Source organism: Haliaeetus leucocephalus, unplaced genomic scaffold (genome assembly GCF_000737465.1).
Source record: "Haliaeetus leucocephalus isolate CR32 unplaced genomic scaffold, Haliaeetus_leucocephalus-4.0 Scaffold871, whole genome shotgun sequence".
NCBI lineage: Eukaryota > Metazoa > Chordata > Aves > Accipitriformes > Accipitridae > Haliaeetus > Haliaeetus leucocephalus.
Genome location: NW_010973307.1, coordinates 4,444,034 through 4,464,027, shown reverse-complemented (window position 1 = coordinate 4,464,027; position 19,994 = coordinate 4,444,034). Strand labels below are relative to the sequence as shown.

At 50.4% G+C, this 19,994-nt stretch overlaps 1 protein-coding gene across 1 annotated transcript in view; it reads right to left on the bottom strand.

Moving 5' to 3' along the window:
* Window positions 1-19,994, bottom strand: part of NCOA1 (nuclear receptor coactivator 1) — a 183,777-nt gene that overhangs the window by 20,633 nt on the left and 143,150 nt on the right. Inside the window, exons 5-11 of the mRNA XM_010583169.1 lie at window positions 16,403-16,497; window positions 11,516-11,693; window positions 9,573-9,752; window positions 8,509-8,604; window positions 7,510-7,650; window positions 6,498-6,645; window positions 4,463-5,807 (exon numbers count right to left, since the gene is read on the bottom strand). Coding sequence (XP_010581471.1) covers window positions 4,463-5,807; window positions 6,498-6,645; window positions 7,510-7,650; window positions 8,509-8,604; window positions 9,573-9,752; window positions 11,516-11,693; window positions 16,403-16,497 — 2,183 coding nt within the window. The remainder of the gene's footprint in view (window positions 1-4,462; window positions 5,808-6,497; window positions 6,646-7,509; window positions 7,651-8,508; window positions 8,605-9,572; window positions 9,753-11,515; window positions 11,694-16,402; window positions 16,498-19,994) is intronic.

Genomic DNA, 19,994 nt, shown 5'->3' with positions numbered 1-19,994 from the left:
CCCCCCCCCCGGCCCCCCCCCCCCCCCCCCCCCCCCCAGCGTTAGTGAAAGCCTGGCCATTAACACAGGGTAATTAATAGATAACTTGATAGCACTAGGGAAAATCTTTGTATTTGATAGAAGGAACGATGCTCCAGTCTGGAGAAGATGGAGAAATCTGGGAGGAACTGGTACCCTGGCTTCGACGAAAGGCTCTGCCATCAGCTGAGACGCGAGGCTGCAGCCAACAGCCCCTGCCCAGGATAAATAGCCGGGAGGCTGCTTGCTTTGGGCATCCCTGGGATGCCTCTGCACTTCCCCGGCTGACGGTGCAGCGTTAAAGACCTCTCACCAAGGTGACAGCTTTGTCCCTTGCCAGAAGAAATCGCGGGAAGTTTCTCTCTAAATCCTAGCTGAAAAGATTTCATATCTCAGCTAAAATCCTGCAAACCGGTGGCAATCCCAATCGCCACTGCAGCTGTTTCCAGTTTCACCTCCACAATGCACAGGTCGGCGCATCGTGAGGACAAAGCCCGGGGCAGCTGTGGGAAGCTCAGTCTTGGGATGGACCCTCCAACAATGGTGGTTCCATTGAAACCACAAGCCCAGACCCCGCTCACGCTCCCTGCCTTGGCAGAGATTTCCTTCTTGATCTTCGCCACTCTTTTTTCCCCTTTCCTACAGTCTCATGGTAGCACCTGGGTAGATGAATTGGTATTTTTAATATACACGACAGGGCACGTGCTTGTTTTTTCATCTACAGTGGCATTTTGTGAATTACATGGTATTTAGACAACGCTGATGATGAAAACTGCAACGTGAGCAGCAGGCATCAATATTACAATTTATAACAGACTAACCAGTCTTTTTCTTTTCCCCCATATCCTTTCCATCAAATCCTAACCCCAGAGCCCTGAGAAGCAGAATATCCTCCTAAACCCGGGCTCACAGAGAGAATTAAATGCAGCAAATTCAAGTCCTGCAGCAGAAGTTTGCATGTCTCAACTCTTCCAAAAAATGTAATTTCTCAACCAAGCAGAATTTCTTTAAAGCTCAGGTTTGCAAAAGGAAGAGAACTGAGGCGAATGGGAGACATCCATGATACGGCAGAAATACATCTTCTCAACTTCATCTCCTCCTGCAGGGAGGTCATTCTGGAGGCAGAAGGAGAAGAAGGGCACAGAGGGAGCTGTAGGCACCCAAATCAGACATTAAGCGGAGATAAAACGGGAGCAGTGAAATTCTTGCTTTGCTCATTGGGTTTGTGAAGAGGTTGGAGGACAAAGAGGTGGGAATGAAGGACACGTGGTGGGAGCAGGGTGCTTATCAGTTGTTTTCTGGAGCACCCAAACTTGCACCTGGAATCTGTGCCCACTTTAATGGGTATTTTATTTCTCCTCCATGTCTAGAAAATGAACAGTGCTGGAGGGCTGGAGCAGCTCAGGCCATCCAGTCTTGCTCGGAGAAGGCTCAGATCTCCACAACCTACTTCTGTCCCGAAATGGGTGAGAAAACCTAGGGCGCAAAGGATGGAGGCTCAGGGTGGCTGAATATTTCTGAACAGCTGCTTCTCCCCCAAACCTCCAGCTCCTGGCAGAAACAAGGTTCCAAAACCAGAGCCAACCAAAAGGCAAACCAAGGGACAGCGCCTCATCTCTGCCCTTCATCACTCGCCCAGCTGGCTCATAGGATGCCCCATGCATGAAATCAGCTCGGTGAGGAGGACAGAGATGCTTCCAGGTGGTACCCACTCAGCCAACCTTCATCCCTGGCTAGACCTTCCCATGAAGCGGAGGAACTTCTCCCAAGCCACTTGGGCAATGAAATTCTTGCACCAATTAAATAATCCCACAATTTTATTGCAAACTTCAGATCATCTGAATTTTCTGTGGAGCCCTGGTTCCTGGAGGCAGCTATTTCCATAAGGATCTCTGGCTCTCTGTCATCACTCCTCTTTTTTTCTTCTTTTCGAGAAGGATTCTACCCTGCTTGCAAAAACAAGCTGAAATGTAGATTCAGAAACCAAAAAAGCAAAAGAAAAAGAAGGTAAAACTTTATTTTTCATGGAAACACAGAATGGTTTGGGTTGGAAGGGACCTTCAAAGATCATCCGGTCCAAGCCCCTGCTGTGGGCAGGGACATCTTCCAGTAGATCAGGTTGCTCAAAGCCCCATCCAACCTGAGCTTGAACGCTTCCAATGATGGGGCATCCATGACTTCTCTGGACTCCACGTCCATGTGTGTGGACGGTGGAGGGAGCTGAGCGCTCCCACGTGCAGGCAGAGCTGCCTCTTCCCCAGCATCCTGCTCAAGGGCAGATAGAAGACAATCTGAAGAAAAGTTTCCTCTTCACCTCATTGAAGTTCAGCTCATGCCTTGAAGCACAAGGATGAAGAGCCCTTCCAAAACCTTGCTTATTATTTTCCTTCCATTTGTCTTTAACTCTTCTAATTCCTATTAGCTCTTTCCCAAGCCCTACTCAAATATTTTTTGTTCTCACCCCACAAACAGGTGGCTCTGAGCAAACCCAGAGCGTTTCTTTAGGATAAATCTGGAAAGCAACTAATTCCTTCAAGGCTGAAGGTGAGCCGCAGAGCCTGTCTCACAATTAATGTTGTTCCTAATTGACATTTTGATTCTTAAAATAAACACACAAGAAAACAAAAATCTAGCAAGTGCTAGATTTTATTTGAAATGGCAGCTCCCTCTCCCCACACCGCACCAAAGCAGCCTGTAACAGAAAACACGTGGAAATGAAACTCTGTCCTTAGCTGCGGAGCAGTGAAGCGTTGTTCACTCCTCAGAAAATGCATTTTAAGACTCCGCAAACCCTCTCCAGCCTCTTTTATTAACTCTTTGGAAGCACTCAGTATGGTCCAACATATAATCCTCACGCTCTCCAGCTGCCTGGGGAGGGATACTTGGAACTGAAAAGCCACGAAGGAGCCTAAAAAATGCTTGGCTGCTTCCAACAGTGCAGGAGAGGGGCTTATAAACACATCCAGGCTCGAGTTATCCAAGCTCTGAGTGCCTGTTTGCGAGCAGAGCACAATTAGCTAGCATAGCCTCATTTAATTAATAGGGCTTTCTGCCCTCTCCAAAGGATGGAGTACCTGGAACCATCACAGATGATCAGCAAAGTGCCTGCCTGCACCCCCAGCCGGCGAGTGAATCCTGCACATGGGTGTCTGGGAGACCAGACAAGCAAAGCTCTTCCCGTGCCCCAGCATTTTGCCTAATTTTGGCTACAACCATGCTCCCCGACACGCTCCCAGCTTCGTGAAAGCAGACTGGGGCAGCTCCGTACGAGAGCCCGTGCATCTCCGGGCAGGAGGCTGTGCCTTCTGCAGGAGCACCGCGGTGGGGACCCGGCTCACTGGTGGGTACCAGGTTCACTGCCCACCTGAAAGCTCCCATGCGCCTCCTAAAATAAGCGCATCTTGCCTTGGGTCTCCCTCATCCAGAGGCACACTAATCTAGGTGATGGATCTCAAATGGGAGATGATGGGGGAGGATGTACCATCCAGCAAACGAAACCAGGAAAGTACATTATAAAAAGAGATAAGGAGTTTGATTCTCACTCGCCTATAGGATAACCGACCGCGACTCCCAAGCCAACTGAGCCCTTAACCTTTTTAAGAGACTTATTGTGCATTTGTCATTTGAGGCTCTCCGAGCGCTCTGTTATTCATCCCATATCTCCAAACGCCGGCAGCCTTATTTGCCGCAGTCAGTAAGCAGGCGATCAGCCCTCCTCTTCATGTCAGCCGCTCTCTTCTCTTTGCTTAAAAAGGATTAAGCAGCCTTATCCATGTTACCATCTCCCCTGGCTTTCAAAAATAAGAAATCTCTTCTATTCATAGCTGCATGTAATGAATATTTATACACCCAAATCTCTATTGCAGAGATCTGTCACTGGATTATTCAATTTAATAATACTTTTAGGATAACTAAAAGGCCCGTATAATTGCTAATCTCAGCCAACAAGAGGGCAAGGGATTGAAAATTCCCTGGGACACAAGCCCTGAATGTGCCCAAAGATGCAGAATTAAGAACCTTTTTGCATGACAACACGCACGTGGTCTTCTCCTCACTCAAGCCCACCACCTGCAGTGATGTGCCAGGTTTCTTTCTGATTTTTATACACCTCAGTAAAGTTTCTCCCTTCCCTTCCCACCACCACCTTAAAGATCTGAGCTGCCAAAACGTGAAGCATCTGGACAAAAGGGGATAGCACTGGTGCTGGAGAAGGTGGCACCAGTGCTGGAGAAGGTGGCACCAGCACTGGAGAAGGTGGCACCAGCACTGGAGAGGGTGCACCAGCGCAGAAGGCTGTGGCAGCCACAGGACATCCCCCCCCACTTCTCCCAGCCCCACTGCCTTGCTGCAGAGAGAGCACGCCAGCAGGTTTGGGGGAAACTGCCCCCAAAACACGACTTGTCAAGAGCATCCCACCAGCACGGATGCAGATGGGTCAACTCACCTGGCCCTGCGTCTCCAGCTTGACCTCCTCCGTGGCAGGAGGTTTGGTGAGCGGCACCGGGGCTGTGTTACAGGGCTCCATCTGCTCTGTCTTCTCCACCTTCACCTTCACATCATCCAGGGTCAGCGCTGGGGCTGCAGCAAGCTCCTTCTCATCCTTGTCCAGCAGATAGCGCAGGAGCTGGTGATCCTTGACATCTTTTTTCTTCAGCGCATCCGGCTCCAGTTTGATGTCCGGGGTGCCCGGCAGCTGGCTCTGAGCCGTGGGGGTGGTGGTGGGGTTTGGGGTGTTCTCCTTCTTCTCGTGCTCCATGGCCAGGGTGGTAATATCGGAAGGGCTGCCCTCCTGAAGGAGTCTATGCAAAATTTTGTGCCGCTCAGTCAGTGAGCTATGGGAGGAAGGGCAGGTGCTGCTGGGAGGGTTGCCGGAGGCCAAGGTGCCAGCAGTGCCCGCACAGGCTAATGAATCTTTGCAGCTCGTGTCCGCATCGGCGTGTCGAAGCTGCTGCTCCGCCGTGGTGGCCAGGAGCTGGACCAGCTTATGGCTGGTGGCTTGGGAGCACTTGCTGTCCCCCTCCGAGAGCCTGTCACCGGCATGCAGCATGCCTGAGTCCAGCGGTTTGCCATCCCCTGAACTGCCGTCCGACTGGATCATCTCGCTCAGGATGGAGGCGATCTCTTTGCTGTCCTTCGACTCTGCTTTCATGGGTTGCATGGCAAGGCGGCCAGGTGAGCTCTGGGAGCTGAGCTGTCTCAGCACAGGGGGTGGCGTGGAGTAGCCCACCGGCGTGCTGGGACCTTCGGTCAGCCCCTGCATAGAGTTTATGGGGGCACTGGGAAAGGGTCTGGTGCCACCAGTGCCACAGCTGCCCCCACTGCCGCTATTGGCCATGCCAACGGGGGAGTGCATGGTGGGCATGGTGGGTGAGAAGGGATTGCTGGGCACTCGGGGTCTGGGCACCAACCCTGGGCTGACCCGATGCCTCGGGGACATGAATTGCGGTGGGGTAATCCCTGGACTATTCATGGGGGAGCTATTGAGGTTCAAAGTGTGGTTACTGTTCTGGGGACCGGCTTGTCCCTGGCTTAAGGCAACGTTGGCTCCTATCTGGTTCCCAGGTGAACATCCAAAGCTGGTTTGGCTGGTGCTGGAGTTGCTGTTGTGGAGGCCGGCGCCTGACTGCTGGTTCACGTTGGTGGCCAACATGCTGCCGTTGGAGGGAGGGATGGAGGGCGGCAGGGCCATGCCTTGCCCCGGGGAGATGCTGGGGTTCAGCGAGGGACTGACCCGGGGAAGGGACATCGCAGAGTTAGTGTTCTCCTGGGGTGAGAGCATGCCGTGATCCCTGTGGGAGATGAAAAGGAGAGGAAAAGTCACAAGAGGCTTTGCCCAAACCTTCAGTGTCGCTCAGGCAGCTCCTGGCCCCCGTCCATGCTGCAGAGCTCTGAAGCCTGGAGAGCAGCAGCTCGCAAGCTCTGGTGGTCCCAGCCTTCCCATCTCCACCAGCGCTCTGGATCCACTTCAGTCATACGGATGGAGTGCAGCAGCTTTAGCATCTCACCAGAAACATGACTTCTCGGGATCATGGCTGCTCACCAGCTAAACCCCGAAGGCATCACCTTCTCTGGATCTTATGTTCCCACATGGCTGGAGGACAACCATGCTCCAACAGCATTCCCCTCTGCCCCAGCCCCCTCGCGTTTCCCCAGCACGACTCAGCTTCAGAGCCTCACCTCTCCCTGTCCTGCCAGTCTGTCAGAGCCTCTCCCTCCCCAAATATTTTAAGTTCTCCAGGGCACGGCAGAAATGTGAAGCACATCTATAAACCTCCACCTGAACTCCTGGGGCCACCTCTTTGCAAAACAAGAATAATTGAGAGCAACAGAGCTGCCAGATTCCCCACAAGGATCACATCTCCAAACCAGCACAACAGACCACTAGCGGATACTCTTTCCACTGTAGGGAAGACACTTTAATTCCTGAATCGCCCACCCAGGTGCTGGCACACCTCGGTAGCGGCGGGGTGGGGACATACCTGTCGATGACGTGGATGCCCATGATGAAGGGCTGCATCTCTGGGCTGGAGGGGTAGCAGAGCTTACACTTGGTGTGGGCACTAAGCACCGTCCCGTCGCTCAGGGTGAATCGGTACGAGGGGCTGAAGGCCGTGCCGCGTGTCATCACTGAAGGAGACAAGCAGGAACACATCAACCCCCTTAGAAACTCATGCCAGAACCTGCAACACCCTACAAGCACCAGGAGGAGGAGGGAGGGTGCAGAGGAGAGGGAGAATCTGCCTGGGACAACCACCTTCCCAGCAAACAAAATCACACACTGCATGTTGGCTAACCCCGTAGACCCAGAAAATAAGAGGAGTACGAATAACCATGGTGGCACAGAAATCCTCCCAGCTGCTTCTCCAGCTCCAAAGCTGTGTCCTGCAGTGGGTAAATCTAAATCTAAGCACTGTTCTTGAGTGCTCAGAGCTTCTGAAGGTACAATCACTCAATCACCAGCATACAACATACAAGCTGATGAAGCCCAGCCAGGCTGGGAAGGTGCAGCAGGATGCTGTCGCTGCAACCCTGGCAGAGTTACAGCTCTCTGGAGGCTCAGCGACCTCCTGCTCCCACGTCCTGCTTTCCCCACGTCCCTGTTGTAAGCATCCTCGCCAACACAGCAAAGATGCTCACAAAAGAGCCGACAGAACAAAGATGCTCACAAAAGAGCTCCTGTTTCTTCTGCTTAGACACTGGGGATGGCGTTTGTGGATGGCACAGGAAAAAAAAATTAAAATAATCATATTTAGCTACTATTTGTCTCAGTTCTGTATTTCCTGAAAGGTGAGAAGGAACCTCCCAGCTGGAGGAGCTCCTCCAGTGTTACTCAGCCCTTTCCCCTCTCTTTTTGTCACTTTGTGATTATTATCGCAGCATTTATTTTTCCAGAAAGCATTTATCCAGCAAAGAGGACCATGCCCCGGCTTCTCCATGCAGCTCCTGCTGCTTGGTAGGAGAGCATGCCAGCGAGGAAGAGGAGCCCATTACCTTCTTGAAAGAGCTGTTTGGCGTAAGATGGCTCTCTGCCCTGCGGCTGGAAGAAAGCGTAGATGCATTTCCGCACTAAATCCTCCCAGCCTGTCCTGCCGGCGGCTCTCAGGGAACTGGTATCAATGGAGATGATTTTACCTGGGCAGAGAGAGAGAAGCCACCTTACTCAAGCAGAGCATGAGAAGTCCCTTAGCACAAATAGGTCCATAAATGTGGAAAATGAAGCCACGTCCTGTTTGCGTCAGACAGCAGTGGCAGGAGCACACAAGGAGGTCCTCCAGAAGGAGGTGGAGGTTCAAGGAGTTTGCTGGAGCACGCACCAACCTCTACGCACACTTTGGCCAGCCGAAGTGGATGTGATACCCAACAAGAAGCACCTTCGTGTGAAGGGACCCTTGCTGCTCCAAGGCTGGGGTCCCCAGATTCACACCCTCATCCAGGTGGACACCCTACCAGCCACCTTGCCCACACCAGGAGGTCCTCCAAGCAGAACCTGCTGCCTGCTTTCTCCCTCGACATGAAACACCAGGCAGCTTTGCCAGCTGTTTTACAGCCATGGCAGGGAGCAGCAAGCAGAGAAAATGTTCATTAAGGATTTTCAGGCAGCAGGGAAGTCCAGGCTAATGATTACCAGAAAGAAGGTCATCAGAATGGCTAGAAAGTAATATTTGGCCAAGGGCAAACCTGAGCCTGAAAGGTGATGACTGTATCATCCCCATCAATCAGAAACCTCAACAGCCCCCAAAATCCAACGGAGCAGAGAGGGGCTGCGTGCAGGGTGCAAGTCTGGTGTATTGGATCAGTTGAGGTGTAAACTCAGTCGAGGTGCCTCCAGTTGAGGTGTCAACCACAACAGTCCTAGCAGGCAGCGCTGCCATTTGAGAAGGACTGGACCATGCTCATGCTATGGGGTCCTGCACTGCATTGCTGGCCTCTGAGCCCCAGGGACAACAATTCCTCCAGAGCCAGGACTCCCTGGCATCACCGGGACGTTACCTGTGGTGTCTTGCTTGGTCACGAAGGATTCAGAAGGGGTGACGGCTGCCGGTCGAGGTAATCGTCTCGCGATGCATATCAGACATGACTGGAAATCTGCCAAAGCGGGAGAAGGAGAAGGGACCGAGAACATGAAAATCAGATGTTACAACCACCACTTGCAATTGAAAATTTTAATTAAAATACCACTGCTGAGCTTGATTGCCACGTCCTGCCCTGGAAGTGTTTACCCCAAGCAATCCTCTGGCCTTTCAAAGCAAATAGGCTCTGCCTAAACTCTATAAAATTTGCTGGAAAAGAGGTTTCCAGTGCTTGGAGAAATTAATTGTAAAGGCTTCGCGGATCTGGCAGTATCGTACAATAAAAGTCAGCACTAAAAGCCAGCAACTGTCGGCTTCAGGCAAAGTATTTGGTCATAAAATACCATAATTTATTCCTTCCAGTCATGATCTCCTGTGTAAACCGCAATGGATTAATCCAGCTAATGCGCTGGAAAATAATAGCTGGGACACTGAAAGGAGTTAGGGCACTTGCAGGAAAGCAACGGCTCCCATGGCGCCGGGGAAACCCCGCCCGTCCCAAATCCTCAGGCAGAGATCTGCCTGCAGGCAGCCAATTCAGCCCAAAAATGTGTGGGCAGCACCGTGGTCCAGCAGTGGTGAAGGCACAAGGTGGGGTGTCCAGCACCCACGTCACTCCCTGAGAAGGTGCTGCAGCCAACGGGCTTTGGTGGGTAATAAAATACTGCTCCTTCCTTAAGGAATACTGACTGTAAGCAGTCCTGGAGGCAGCTCGGAGGGCCAGGGAAGATGGAATGGCTGGAGGGCATCAGCTCGGAGGGGAAGGGGAGAGTGAGAAGCCACAGCGAACTTCAGGCATCTCCCCTGGGTTCTCCCCCATGCCGGGCATTGTCTATGCCGGGCCAGGAAAAACCAGCCCCACCAGGCAGCCCTGCAGCGTGGGGGCTGGTCATCCTCCTGCCTGCACTGCCATCCCCACCCCACTCCTCCTCCTACCTGCCCTGCCCGAACGCAGGGTCGGAAGCAGAGGATGCTCTCCCCTACCTTCTCCTTCCTCCTTGAAGGACTTGGGCTGGGAGACGGTGAAGCACTGCATCACCTCGTAGCGCTGACGAGCCTCCTGGTTCTCTGTGCCTGGCTCGTCAGGTGGCCGGATCAACATCCTGCAGCTGAAGGTATGGCTGTTGCGCCTGGTCGCTTCTTGAGGCCAAGGAACTCCATTTACTGGGGGATGGAGAACGGAGGAGAAGAGGAGTTGTTAGGAGCTGTGCCATGTCCCCCGCCCCCGACTTCCAGAGACCCCCTTGGATAAGGGGACAGAAGGAAAAGCGCCGGCATGGGGGAAGAAAGCAGTCTGCTGCTCAGCTCAGGGGCGAGCTGGGAGCAGAGCTGGGGGCAGAGCCCTCCCTGCCAGCCCTCGGGGCTCCTTCAGACCTGCTAAAGACCCTGTGCCCAGACCGACGCTCCCAGCCGGGCCCTGAGAGCACCTACAACCCCAAATGAGATCAGCATGTCATCGTGCTGACATTTATGGATTGTTCCCTACATCACTGGTAGGTGCTATCATCTCCATCTTATGGCAGGGAAACTGAGGCACGGGGTCTCTCAGTCACTTCCAGAGCTTGGGAGGGCTCCTGCCTCTTGCTGTTGTACTTGAAATCCCCTCGAAGCAACGCTCACAGGACTCTTCCAGCAAGTCCGGCTGAGCATCTCCATAGAAATTAATCTTTTCTTTCCTTCCTCCTCATTTCTGGGGCAAGTCAGCAGCAAGATCTTCTGGTACCACAGCAGTGAAAACCTTCCCCTTTGATTTTTTTTCTATAACCTGGCTTTTCCCAAAAACCTCTGGGCACCAGCTGGCTGATTTTGCTAGCCCTCTACAAGATCTCTGTGGATATCCGTATTCAACCCAAATGATTTTGCCATCAGCAGATTATGAAGCTTTCATGCAGCCCTATCTACAGGAAGAGCTGAGGGGCTTGTAAGATCCAAGGAAAGGCAAAATGCCCAGCCTTAAACTGGGTAACCACAGGGAAAAGAAGATGCCTGAACCTCTATGGGCTCAAACTGATGAGTGCCCATAGATTTAGATGGTTTAAGACATCACTGTATTTACCCAGAAGGAAGACAAGTGTGAATTTAAAAAAAACACCCTATTTTTAAGTCAAGCTACTTGAAAAAGGTTCATCTTCCTTTTGCATTTCTTCAAAGGTGTGAGTGGATGAGGAATCAGTGATGTCTCACCCACGTTAGCCACCCAGACGATGCTCACCTCCAGTCAACAAATAAAACCTTCTGCTTTGGTTGCTTCCAACACCCTGCAAGTGCCTTCACCATGTGATGCTTCCTCCCATCCTCACAACTGTTCATTTTCCCAGTGTGGGGGACCATCGCAAGCTCACCGCTTGCACCATGACCTCTTCTCACACCGCAAGATGCAGCATATCCCCATGCTAGGTACTTGGCAAAATACTGATGGGCTCTGAAACTAGCTGGGGACAATCCCCCCTCCAGCTGGGAGGACATCCTAAATGAACTGGGATAAGCCAACAGACACAGTCTCCCAAATCAACACCTTGAAATCTTCCTCCTCATTTCCCTAAAGCTCCTACGTGTGCCCCTCGCTTTGGTGAGACGAGTTGCTTCTTCCCACCCATGTGCCAAAGTTGAAGGCAAAAGTTTTCTTAGTAAAGGAAGACAAAGCGAAGATGACTTGAATATTGTCATCCACCAGCTGTTTATTCAAAAATCTAATATTGATATCTCACTGGTAGGATGTACTTCACTAGGCAAAGGTTTATGGATTATTACCTGGCTTGGGTATATCTCTGTATTTCACAGTACACAATATAAAAATAATATATATAAAAATAATATATATAAAAATATATATACAAGGGCCAGCTTCACTGAAGACACAACAGCATTTTTGACAGCACTGTCCGAGCACCAGCTGATAAAAACGCCCACCTCAACGGTTTTCTTACCTAGAGACTTTGGCAACAAGTTCTTGACAAACTCGGCGTGATCTCCTACGTGCAGGATGCTGTAGACACTGGTGTTCATGAGCTCCTCCTGGTTATAACCCAGGTAGCTGGTCACGTTCTCGGAGACGAAGACGATCCTCCCTTCGCGGTTCACAACGAAGAAGAAGCCATCCAATGCCTGTAAGGGGAATAAACCTGGGCAGTGTGTGGGCAACGGGTCCTGGAGCAGGTCAAGATGCTCCATGACCATAGGCAATCTTCCTCTGCCTCTTGCACCTCAGCTTCATCCCCACTCTATATTATAGCAGTGATCAAATAACTGCATTTTCTTAAACACATAGAATCGCAGAATGGTTTGGGTTGGAAGGGACATTTAAAGGTCATCTAGTCCAACCCCCTGCCATGGGCAGGCACATCTTCAACCAGATCAGGTTGCTCAGAGCCCCGTCCAACCTGACCTTGAATGGTTCCAGGGATGGCGCATCGACCACCTCTCTGAGCAACCTGGGCCAGCGCCTCACCACCCTCAGCATAAAAAATGTCCTCCTTATATCTAGTCTGAATCTCCCCTCTTTTAGTTTAAAACCATTACCCCTTGTCCTATCACTACAGGCCCTTGTAAAAAGTCTGTCCCCATATGTCTTTCCTATAAGCCCCCTTTAAGTACTGGAAGGCTGCTGTAAGGTCTCCCCGGAGTCTTCTCTTCTCCAGGCTGAACAACCCCAACTCTCTCACCCTTTCCTCATAGCAGAGGTGCTCCAGCCCTCAGATCATCTTTGTGTCCCTCCTCTGGACCCGCTCCAACAGGTCCATGTCTGTCCTGTGCTGAGGACCCCAGAGCTGGACGCAGGACTCCCGGTGGGGTCTCACCCGATCGGAGCAGAGGGGCAGAATCCCCTCCCTCGACCTGCTGGCCACGCTGCTTGCGATGCAGCCCAGGACATGGTTGGCTTCCTGGGCTGCGAGCGCACATTGCCAGGTCTCATCCAGCTTTTCACCCACCAGTCCCCCCAAGTCCTTCTCTGCAGGGCTGCTCTCGATCCCTTCAGCCCCCAGCCTGTGTTAATACCAGGGGTCACCCCGACCCATGTGCAGGACCTTGCACTTGGCCTTGTTTGAACCTCAGGAGGTTCACACAGACCCACGTCTTGAGCTTGTCCAGGTCCCTCTGGATGACATCCCATCCCTCAGGTGTGTCAACTGCCCCACTCAGCTTTGTGTCATCTGCAAATTTGCTGAGGGGGCACTCGATCCCACTGTCTACATCACTGATGAAGATATTAAACAGTGCTGGTCCTAGTACAGACCCCTGAGGGACACCACTTGTTACTGATCTCCATCCAGCATTTGAGCTGTTGACCACTGCTCTCTGGATGCAACCACCCAGCCAATTCCTTATCCACCGAACAGTCCATACATCAAATCCATATCTCTGGTCTGCAACCTCCTCTGCTAAGGACTTCCCTGCCACTAAGGACGGTGCCAGTGGAGGAGAAACAGTCCTCTTCCAAGGGCCAGAGCTGAAGTCAGAAAGGTTCTAATTTGGCAATCCGCTGAAATTAAGCATATGCCCAATTTGCTTAATTACAGCCCAAGAATGACAGAGCCTTTGCATCATGCAGAATAACAGGTTTTTTCATGCATTTAGGATGCAAGTGGCAAATTCAGCACTGCAATCAAATGGAGGAGGACAAGTGTGACCCAGACCCAATCACACAACACGGGGAGATCTGCTTATTTTAACAAGGACACCATCAAGGTTTTTAATTCACTGCCGTGGTACTGGGAAGGTAATGCTTTCTGGTGCTACAAAATAAGCTCAGAGCTGCAGAGCCCAGTGCTTGTGTGAGGAGCCCTTGAGAAGGCTGATGGCTGATTTACACTCTTCCAAACATGCATCACCTAAAATGTTTCATCCAGGCAGGATTTGGTTTTCCTGGAGTCTAATTCCTACTTATCCTGCTCATCAAGAGCAAGGTCTGGTGGACTGTGATCCTGCAACTAGATCAGGCCATATCGTGGAGTGGGAGATGGTGCAGGGACAGGAGAAACTTCTGATGCCCGAAAATTGGTACCCACAGCATCACCCTCTCCTCCCCATCCTCCCACTTGCTCATGCCAGCAGAAGGTTCCTCTGATGGAGAGCATCCAGGCTTTATTTAATGCAGTTTCTAAAAATCAGGTTTTGCTGTAAAGCAACATTAAGTGCAAGAAACAGGAAGCATATAAAAAAGGAAAAAAAAAGAAGAAAGAAATCTTTTGTCAAAATGGTTCTGGCAGATCGGCTGCAATTTTCCTTATTCCCAGCTGTTGCCAAGACAACCAGCCTTTGCACTTCGGGTGCCCAAAAAAAAAGACCCAGGCTGGATGGTAAACCCCACCTGGACCCTTCTCTCCAGGTGATGCTGGTTTTGGGGGGCCAGAGGAGCAGGGAAGGGGCAGGGGAGCTCTGAGGTGGCAGTCAGTGGGGACCCAGCTTGCACACCTCCCCTGTAGCCCCCATTCCTCCAGCAGCAACAGTGGGCATTTATCCATGGTTTAAATATTAAATTACCTTATCAGCACAATTGCTTATGGAAGTCAAGCCCAAACAACAGGTCAAGAGGCAGAAAACCTTCCTAAAATGAATGAGATGCTTTTTAATAGCCCTTTTTATCTCTGGCTTTCTGGGTTTGAAAACCCCGCCTGTGCACAGGACACCCAGAAGAAGCTGGAAGTCATCTGTGGAATGTTTTCAGGCATGAGAGGCTGTGAATTGCTTGGGGACCAGCGAAACCACTAATTGCTTCTTGGGGTCAATCTGCATGGAAAATAAACTAAGGGTGGTAAGGGCTTGGCATCCTCAAAGCGCAGCCACGGATGCCCTGTAGCATGGGCATGGGTCAGGGTCAGCCTCTCAAGTGTGTGGGCTTCACATGCCGCTGTGGGAGGAGGACAATTAGGAAATTATTTCCTAGCCTGTATAGATAATGACCATAATCTAAACATGGATTTTAAATCAAATAATACAGGGTAGGCTGTTTACAAAGTAGCATCGACTGAGCAGTAATGCACCTCTGAGTTCCTTCCCGCAGAAAGGATGCATCAATACCTGACCCAAGCACGGAGGATAATTTTTAGTCATAAGCTAGCTGATTTAATTAATTTCTTTTTCTTTATGATGACTTCAGGTTTTCCAGGGCCATTTCTATTACTGATGTGCTGCCATCCCTGCTTTGCCCTGAGGCATTCTACTCCCCATCACCCAAGGTGCTGGATACCTCCGGGGCTCCTGGCCACAGTGAGCCACATATTCCCATGTGTGGACACGGAAACGAGGGTATCGACCCCTGCTGAACGATGTTCTGGTGAGCCAGCTGGACTCACGTTCATCGTTTAAGTGATGTAAAGGCAAGTTCCCAAGACCACACTGTGAAATATGTGGATTTACTGTGGATATACAGATGCTGCTCTCTCTCACGGTTTTGTTGGCTCTGCCACTGCTCTCGTAGGATGCCTTCTCCCAATATAAGCCAAATAGTAGGGTTTTGTTGAGTATCTGCTTCTTCTCCTGCATCACTTTGTATTCCCATGCCTGTTTCTAGCACCCAATGCACCCCTCAAAACCCACATGCCTTTCCCAGCCTAATTTCTAAGCCCCTTCTGCATTTTTGCAGGTCTGTTAGGCTGAGCACCTCTGTAGCCAAGCTGCCAACTCCCCATTAACTCCATCCATGTGCTTCCAGCACCCATTTTGCATCCTTTCTGCAAGTCAGATCGTTCCTTTGATGCCAACCCCCTTCCCATCCCTTTTGCATTAACTGCTCCATCTGCAGAGTCACCTCTTGCAGAGTTTTACTAATTTTGACACCTTCTCCCCCAGGAGCTCAGGGGAGACCAGTGTGGTACAAGGAGGGATTAAACAGGTCCTGAAAAGCATGCATCGCAGTGCAGAAGAGCTCCCCACAGCCTCCGAGCATCTTTTGGAGATGCAAAAGAGGCAAAAAATGTGATGGGGAGGGAGTCTCGCTCACCTGGAATCCTGAAATGCAGGCTGGCTTTCTGTCTCAAAAACAATGCCACATTTCACCTCCTAGCTACTGGGCTCCCACCAGATACCACAGAGTAATTTGTCGGACTGTGTCATGTCAGCAATTATGCTCTTATAGTTAATTAAATGAATCAGATGACGATGTTGCTTCCTTTTCGTCTTTGAATGTGTAATTTTATCAGGCAGTTTCAATGCAAGGCAGCGGCTGCAGGATAGTGCTGGCCATCCCCACGGAGGAACTCCCCCTGCGCAACCCCAACCACCCTCTGTGAAATCACCAGCTGAACGATTTAGGATTTGAAGTTTATCTCTGGGGCCTGTGATATAATATAATAACCCTCATATAATAACCTTCTCCATACAAGATGGTCCTGTCAGGTCCAACTCTGACCTTCCTCCTGAGATATGATTATTTCTGATTTATTGATACCAACCAAAATGCGGCGCACCCTCCTCATCCTCCCTATTTTCCAAAAGACAGAAGGATTCAAATCTGTTGAAAAGCATCCATCCACATTACCTAACTCACCTCCAAATGAGGCCGGGGCTCAGTTTAATACACACTTAGAAGCAACTCAATATTTTAATGCTGATATTAAGAAGCTATCCAGAATAGCTTCGACTTAACCAAGTCCAAGCTCCACCATGCTTGGTTAAGACTCACTTTCCAAACCATTTGCTGAAGCGAAGGACCAAGATCAGTTTACCTGCAACTTAGGCCAGGGTCATGGCTAGGCTTAGAGCATCCCAACTACATCTCCGTTGCCTTCCTCCTCTGTATTTCACTTTCTTGATGCACTGCTTTGCTTTGGGCAGTAGCGGGAGCCTGGCAGCATCAGCAACATTTTAGCACCTACCTCCAGAAGAAGAGGTCCCAGAGATTCCTTCTCAATCACTCCTTGGCTGCTGGACGAGATGTCAGACTTCTGGACTTCATCATCAGCCGCTTTCTCTGTAGCAAAGGAAAAGGGATGTTTTAGCCAAGAAAACCCATCATTTTACTACTGAATTATTACCAATAATAAACAAAATATTGACCACTTGCCATACTGGCAATGCAGGATGTGCACCAAAAGACTCCAGCATTTTCATTTCATTCCTCAGTCCCATGAAGATATGATGTAATTTCTAATTATTTATTAATTATTATAAAATAAAAGCACTAATTAGATCGCAATCTACTGCTAGCAGGAAGGAAAAATCCATCTTAAAGCAAAAGCCTGCAAAAAGAGGCATCCAAGATCAACATTTTGAAAAGGAAATGGTATATCCAGTTTAGCACAAGCTACAGTATTTCATTTGGAACTTTTCGGACAATGCTTTAAGAAATAACTGCCGGGAGAAATGCATGGAGAATGGACTGTGCCAGAGGAAACCTGCTGGAGAAGAAAAAGCAGCTTGAACCACTGATGTGCAGGGAGCATCCCAGATGCCGGTCAGCCAGGAGCCAGCAGGGCCAGGGACAGGGGGAGAGCACCCGACGTGGAGCGGGTGATGCTGCTGGAGAAGCCCAGCCCCAGCCCTTCCAGAAACTCTCACGCTGTATTGCTGAATAATCCCTTTGGGAAAAAAACGACCCAAAAAACCCGGAGAGAAGGCCCTGTTATTTGTCTTGCACTCCCCCGAAAGGTGCTAGCCACGTCGCACAGCTACTCTGAGGAATTCAGGATAAATCCAGCAGCGAAAGGCGGGTGGCAAGTGGGATGTGATAAAGCCAGCGCTCACAGGCAAGTGAGCCACGATGCCGCTGGCGTTTCAGGGCTGTCTTGTTTTGCTCCTCCATATCCGTGAGTGTTTCCCATTGGAAAAGCTGGGAGAGTCCCTTGGCCTCTCTGGCTGTGATCTGGGAAGGATGGAGAGAGCAGCATCCCTGTCTCCACAGGACGCAGTTGAGATAAACCCTGATCACTGGGAGTGACTCGGGAGGCTGGCAGTGCAAGCCCCGGCTAGGCACCTCTGGGGCTATAGATGTATTTGCAAAGAGGAGATTAATTACTGTTTGATCACATGGGTTGGGTGGACTAAGAGCAGAAAGAGGCAAGTGGGAGCTAAACCTTGATGGAGAGGATACCTGCTTTGTTGATCAGGCATCACTTAGCAAGGGAAAAGCAGGGATGTCTCAGATTGCAGGTGCTTTTTGCTTCAGCTATGTTTTACTCTGAAATGTGAAAACGCAAGCTCCTGGGGACAGCTGGAGGGGCAGGTTGTTACCCACTGCATGTCAGTGCCCGTTGGCACTAGCAAAGGAAATTATCAGCCGTGCAGGATGCGGAACAGCGTAGGAGTCCTGAAGCATCCTCAGTCCAGGCTCACATGGACGGCTTCGATGCAGGTTTTGATTAAAAATGAAAAAGACTCTGTGTGGCTAGCCGAAAAATGACTTGATACTTGGTCCTCTATTAATGTTACACCATTTACAAGGTCTTCCCAGGTACCAGAACCACAAATTCATCCTAGTACCTGAAACTTAAGCCGTGCTTTTTCTGTATAACTGCTAATTGTTAGTATAAAGAAAGATGCTGGGGCCGGAATGCAGCCAGTGATTCATGGACAACATGCACAGTCCAGAGGGATGCAGCCCCATCCTCGCAGGCTGGGCTTCCTCACATGGCAGGAGTAACATCCCAGGGTTTGCCAGGAAACCAAAGGGATGCTCAGAAAAATCCCAAGGACCAAACACGTGTGAGGTGCTGGGAGCTGGAGGAAGAAAATTACCCAAACTGGTTTTAAGAGGTATGGCAGCAAGTTGTGAACTTTATTGCACAGCAGGACAAGGGAAAATGCTCCTCAACCTACAGTGCCTTGTGTAGGACCTAGAAACCCTCATGTGCATCAATAAATACATGTTTATCAATCAAATGTATATGTGTATCAACACACCAGGCTGATGAAAGAGCTCTGCCCAGCCTATGTCAGTCCACTCCCAGAGGGCAAGAGATGTTTTCTCAGGATAAATATCTGTTAAGCGCAGCGGTATGCATGCTGAAAGTGCAAGCCAAGAGGTTTCTAGGACTGCTGGAGGTTTACTGCTCATCTCTCTTGACACTGGTCTTCGTTTCTGATCATCCCAGCACCAAGGGAGCCAGTCCCCCGACTTATCTGTAAGCAAAAGCTAAATTGTATTTGCTGTTTTGCAGCACATCGGATGGAAGGTTTATTACTCAGCATCAAATCACATTTACAAAATGTATAGATGTGTCACTTGAAACTCTTCAGCCCTGTGTCCTCCCAGGACTTTATCTGTCTTAAGCTGACTTTGGGTGTTTCTCATTCCTGACTTTGTCCTTCATCCCTTGCATCGCTGCGACGAGCGAGCCTGGAAGAGCACTTGCTCAACACTTGCTCTTGCAGAGGTGGTTGCCAGCTTCCCCCACCAATTTATCGGGTAATCTCTGCCTCTGCTTTCCCTCTCACCCAATGGCTCTTTTCTCTTTAGAAAATAAATCAACCGAGAAAGGTCACGTCTTCATCTCTGCTGGCACAGCCCTGAAAACAACAGGCAATGTGTGCCCCGTTTCAAGCACACACGCACAGGTTTTGGATGCCCAAGCAACGGTCTGACTTCAACCCTAAAATACCTGACCCCTGTGTCCTGCTACAGACCCCCTTGGGCAGCTCATCTCAACCCCACAGGCTTCAGTTTCCCCTGTTTCAAGCAGAAACCGGAATTCATTCCACCTGAACCGCCTCCAAGCAGCGATGCCTGTCTCCCACCCAGCACCACTGCATGGCTAAATCATGAAGGAGCAGAACCGTCCCAAGGAAAGACACCCAAATCCCTTCCAGGGATGGAAGACCTTCCCATGCACCCAAACCCATGGAAGCTGGCAGGTACCACAGCATGAGATAGGGCTTTTTTTTCCTACGCTTAATAAATTGATGCACTTAGAGGCAATGCACTGGCTTTCAGCTCTAATCCTTTAATTGGGCTGCGGGATCCTCCTCCTGCTTTAGTGAAATAGTTTCATCTGCCAGCTCTGAGCCCGTTATTCGGGAGGATTAGCCGGCAGAATGACGTGCTGTCACTGTCCCCCTTGTGCACGAGTCCTTCTTCTTCCCACCTTTGCAGCACTGGATCTGGGAGCAGATGGATCCCTTGCTCACCGTCTCCGGGGTGGCATATCCCAGCGATGCAAAACTCCTTCAAAGCGTCAGCGCATCCCAGCTAAGTACTTCAGTTAATGTGCTTAAATGCAGCTCTTTAGCTTTTCCATCCTGAGCATGCGAGGAATACATTACAAGCAAACTGCTGGTTTGCACCTTAACCCATTAATTCCAGTTTTCTTTTTTTCCAGCATTAATTGCAGTGGTGGCTCTGCTATGCTGGCCACAGGCTGATGCTCTCGGGGAGCATCGGTCACGGGCCAAGCATTCCCTGCGTTTGACAAAGCCAAACACAGAGCAAATTTCTGGTTCCCCAAGCTCATAATCTCATTATAAAGCCGGACA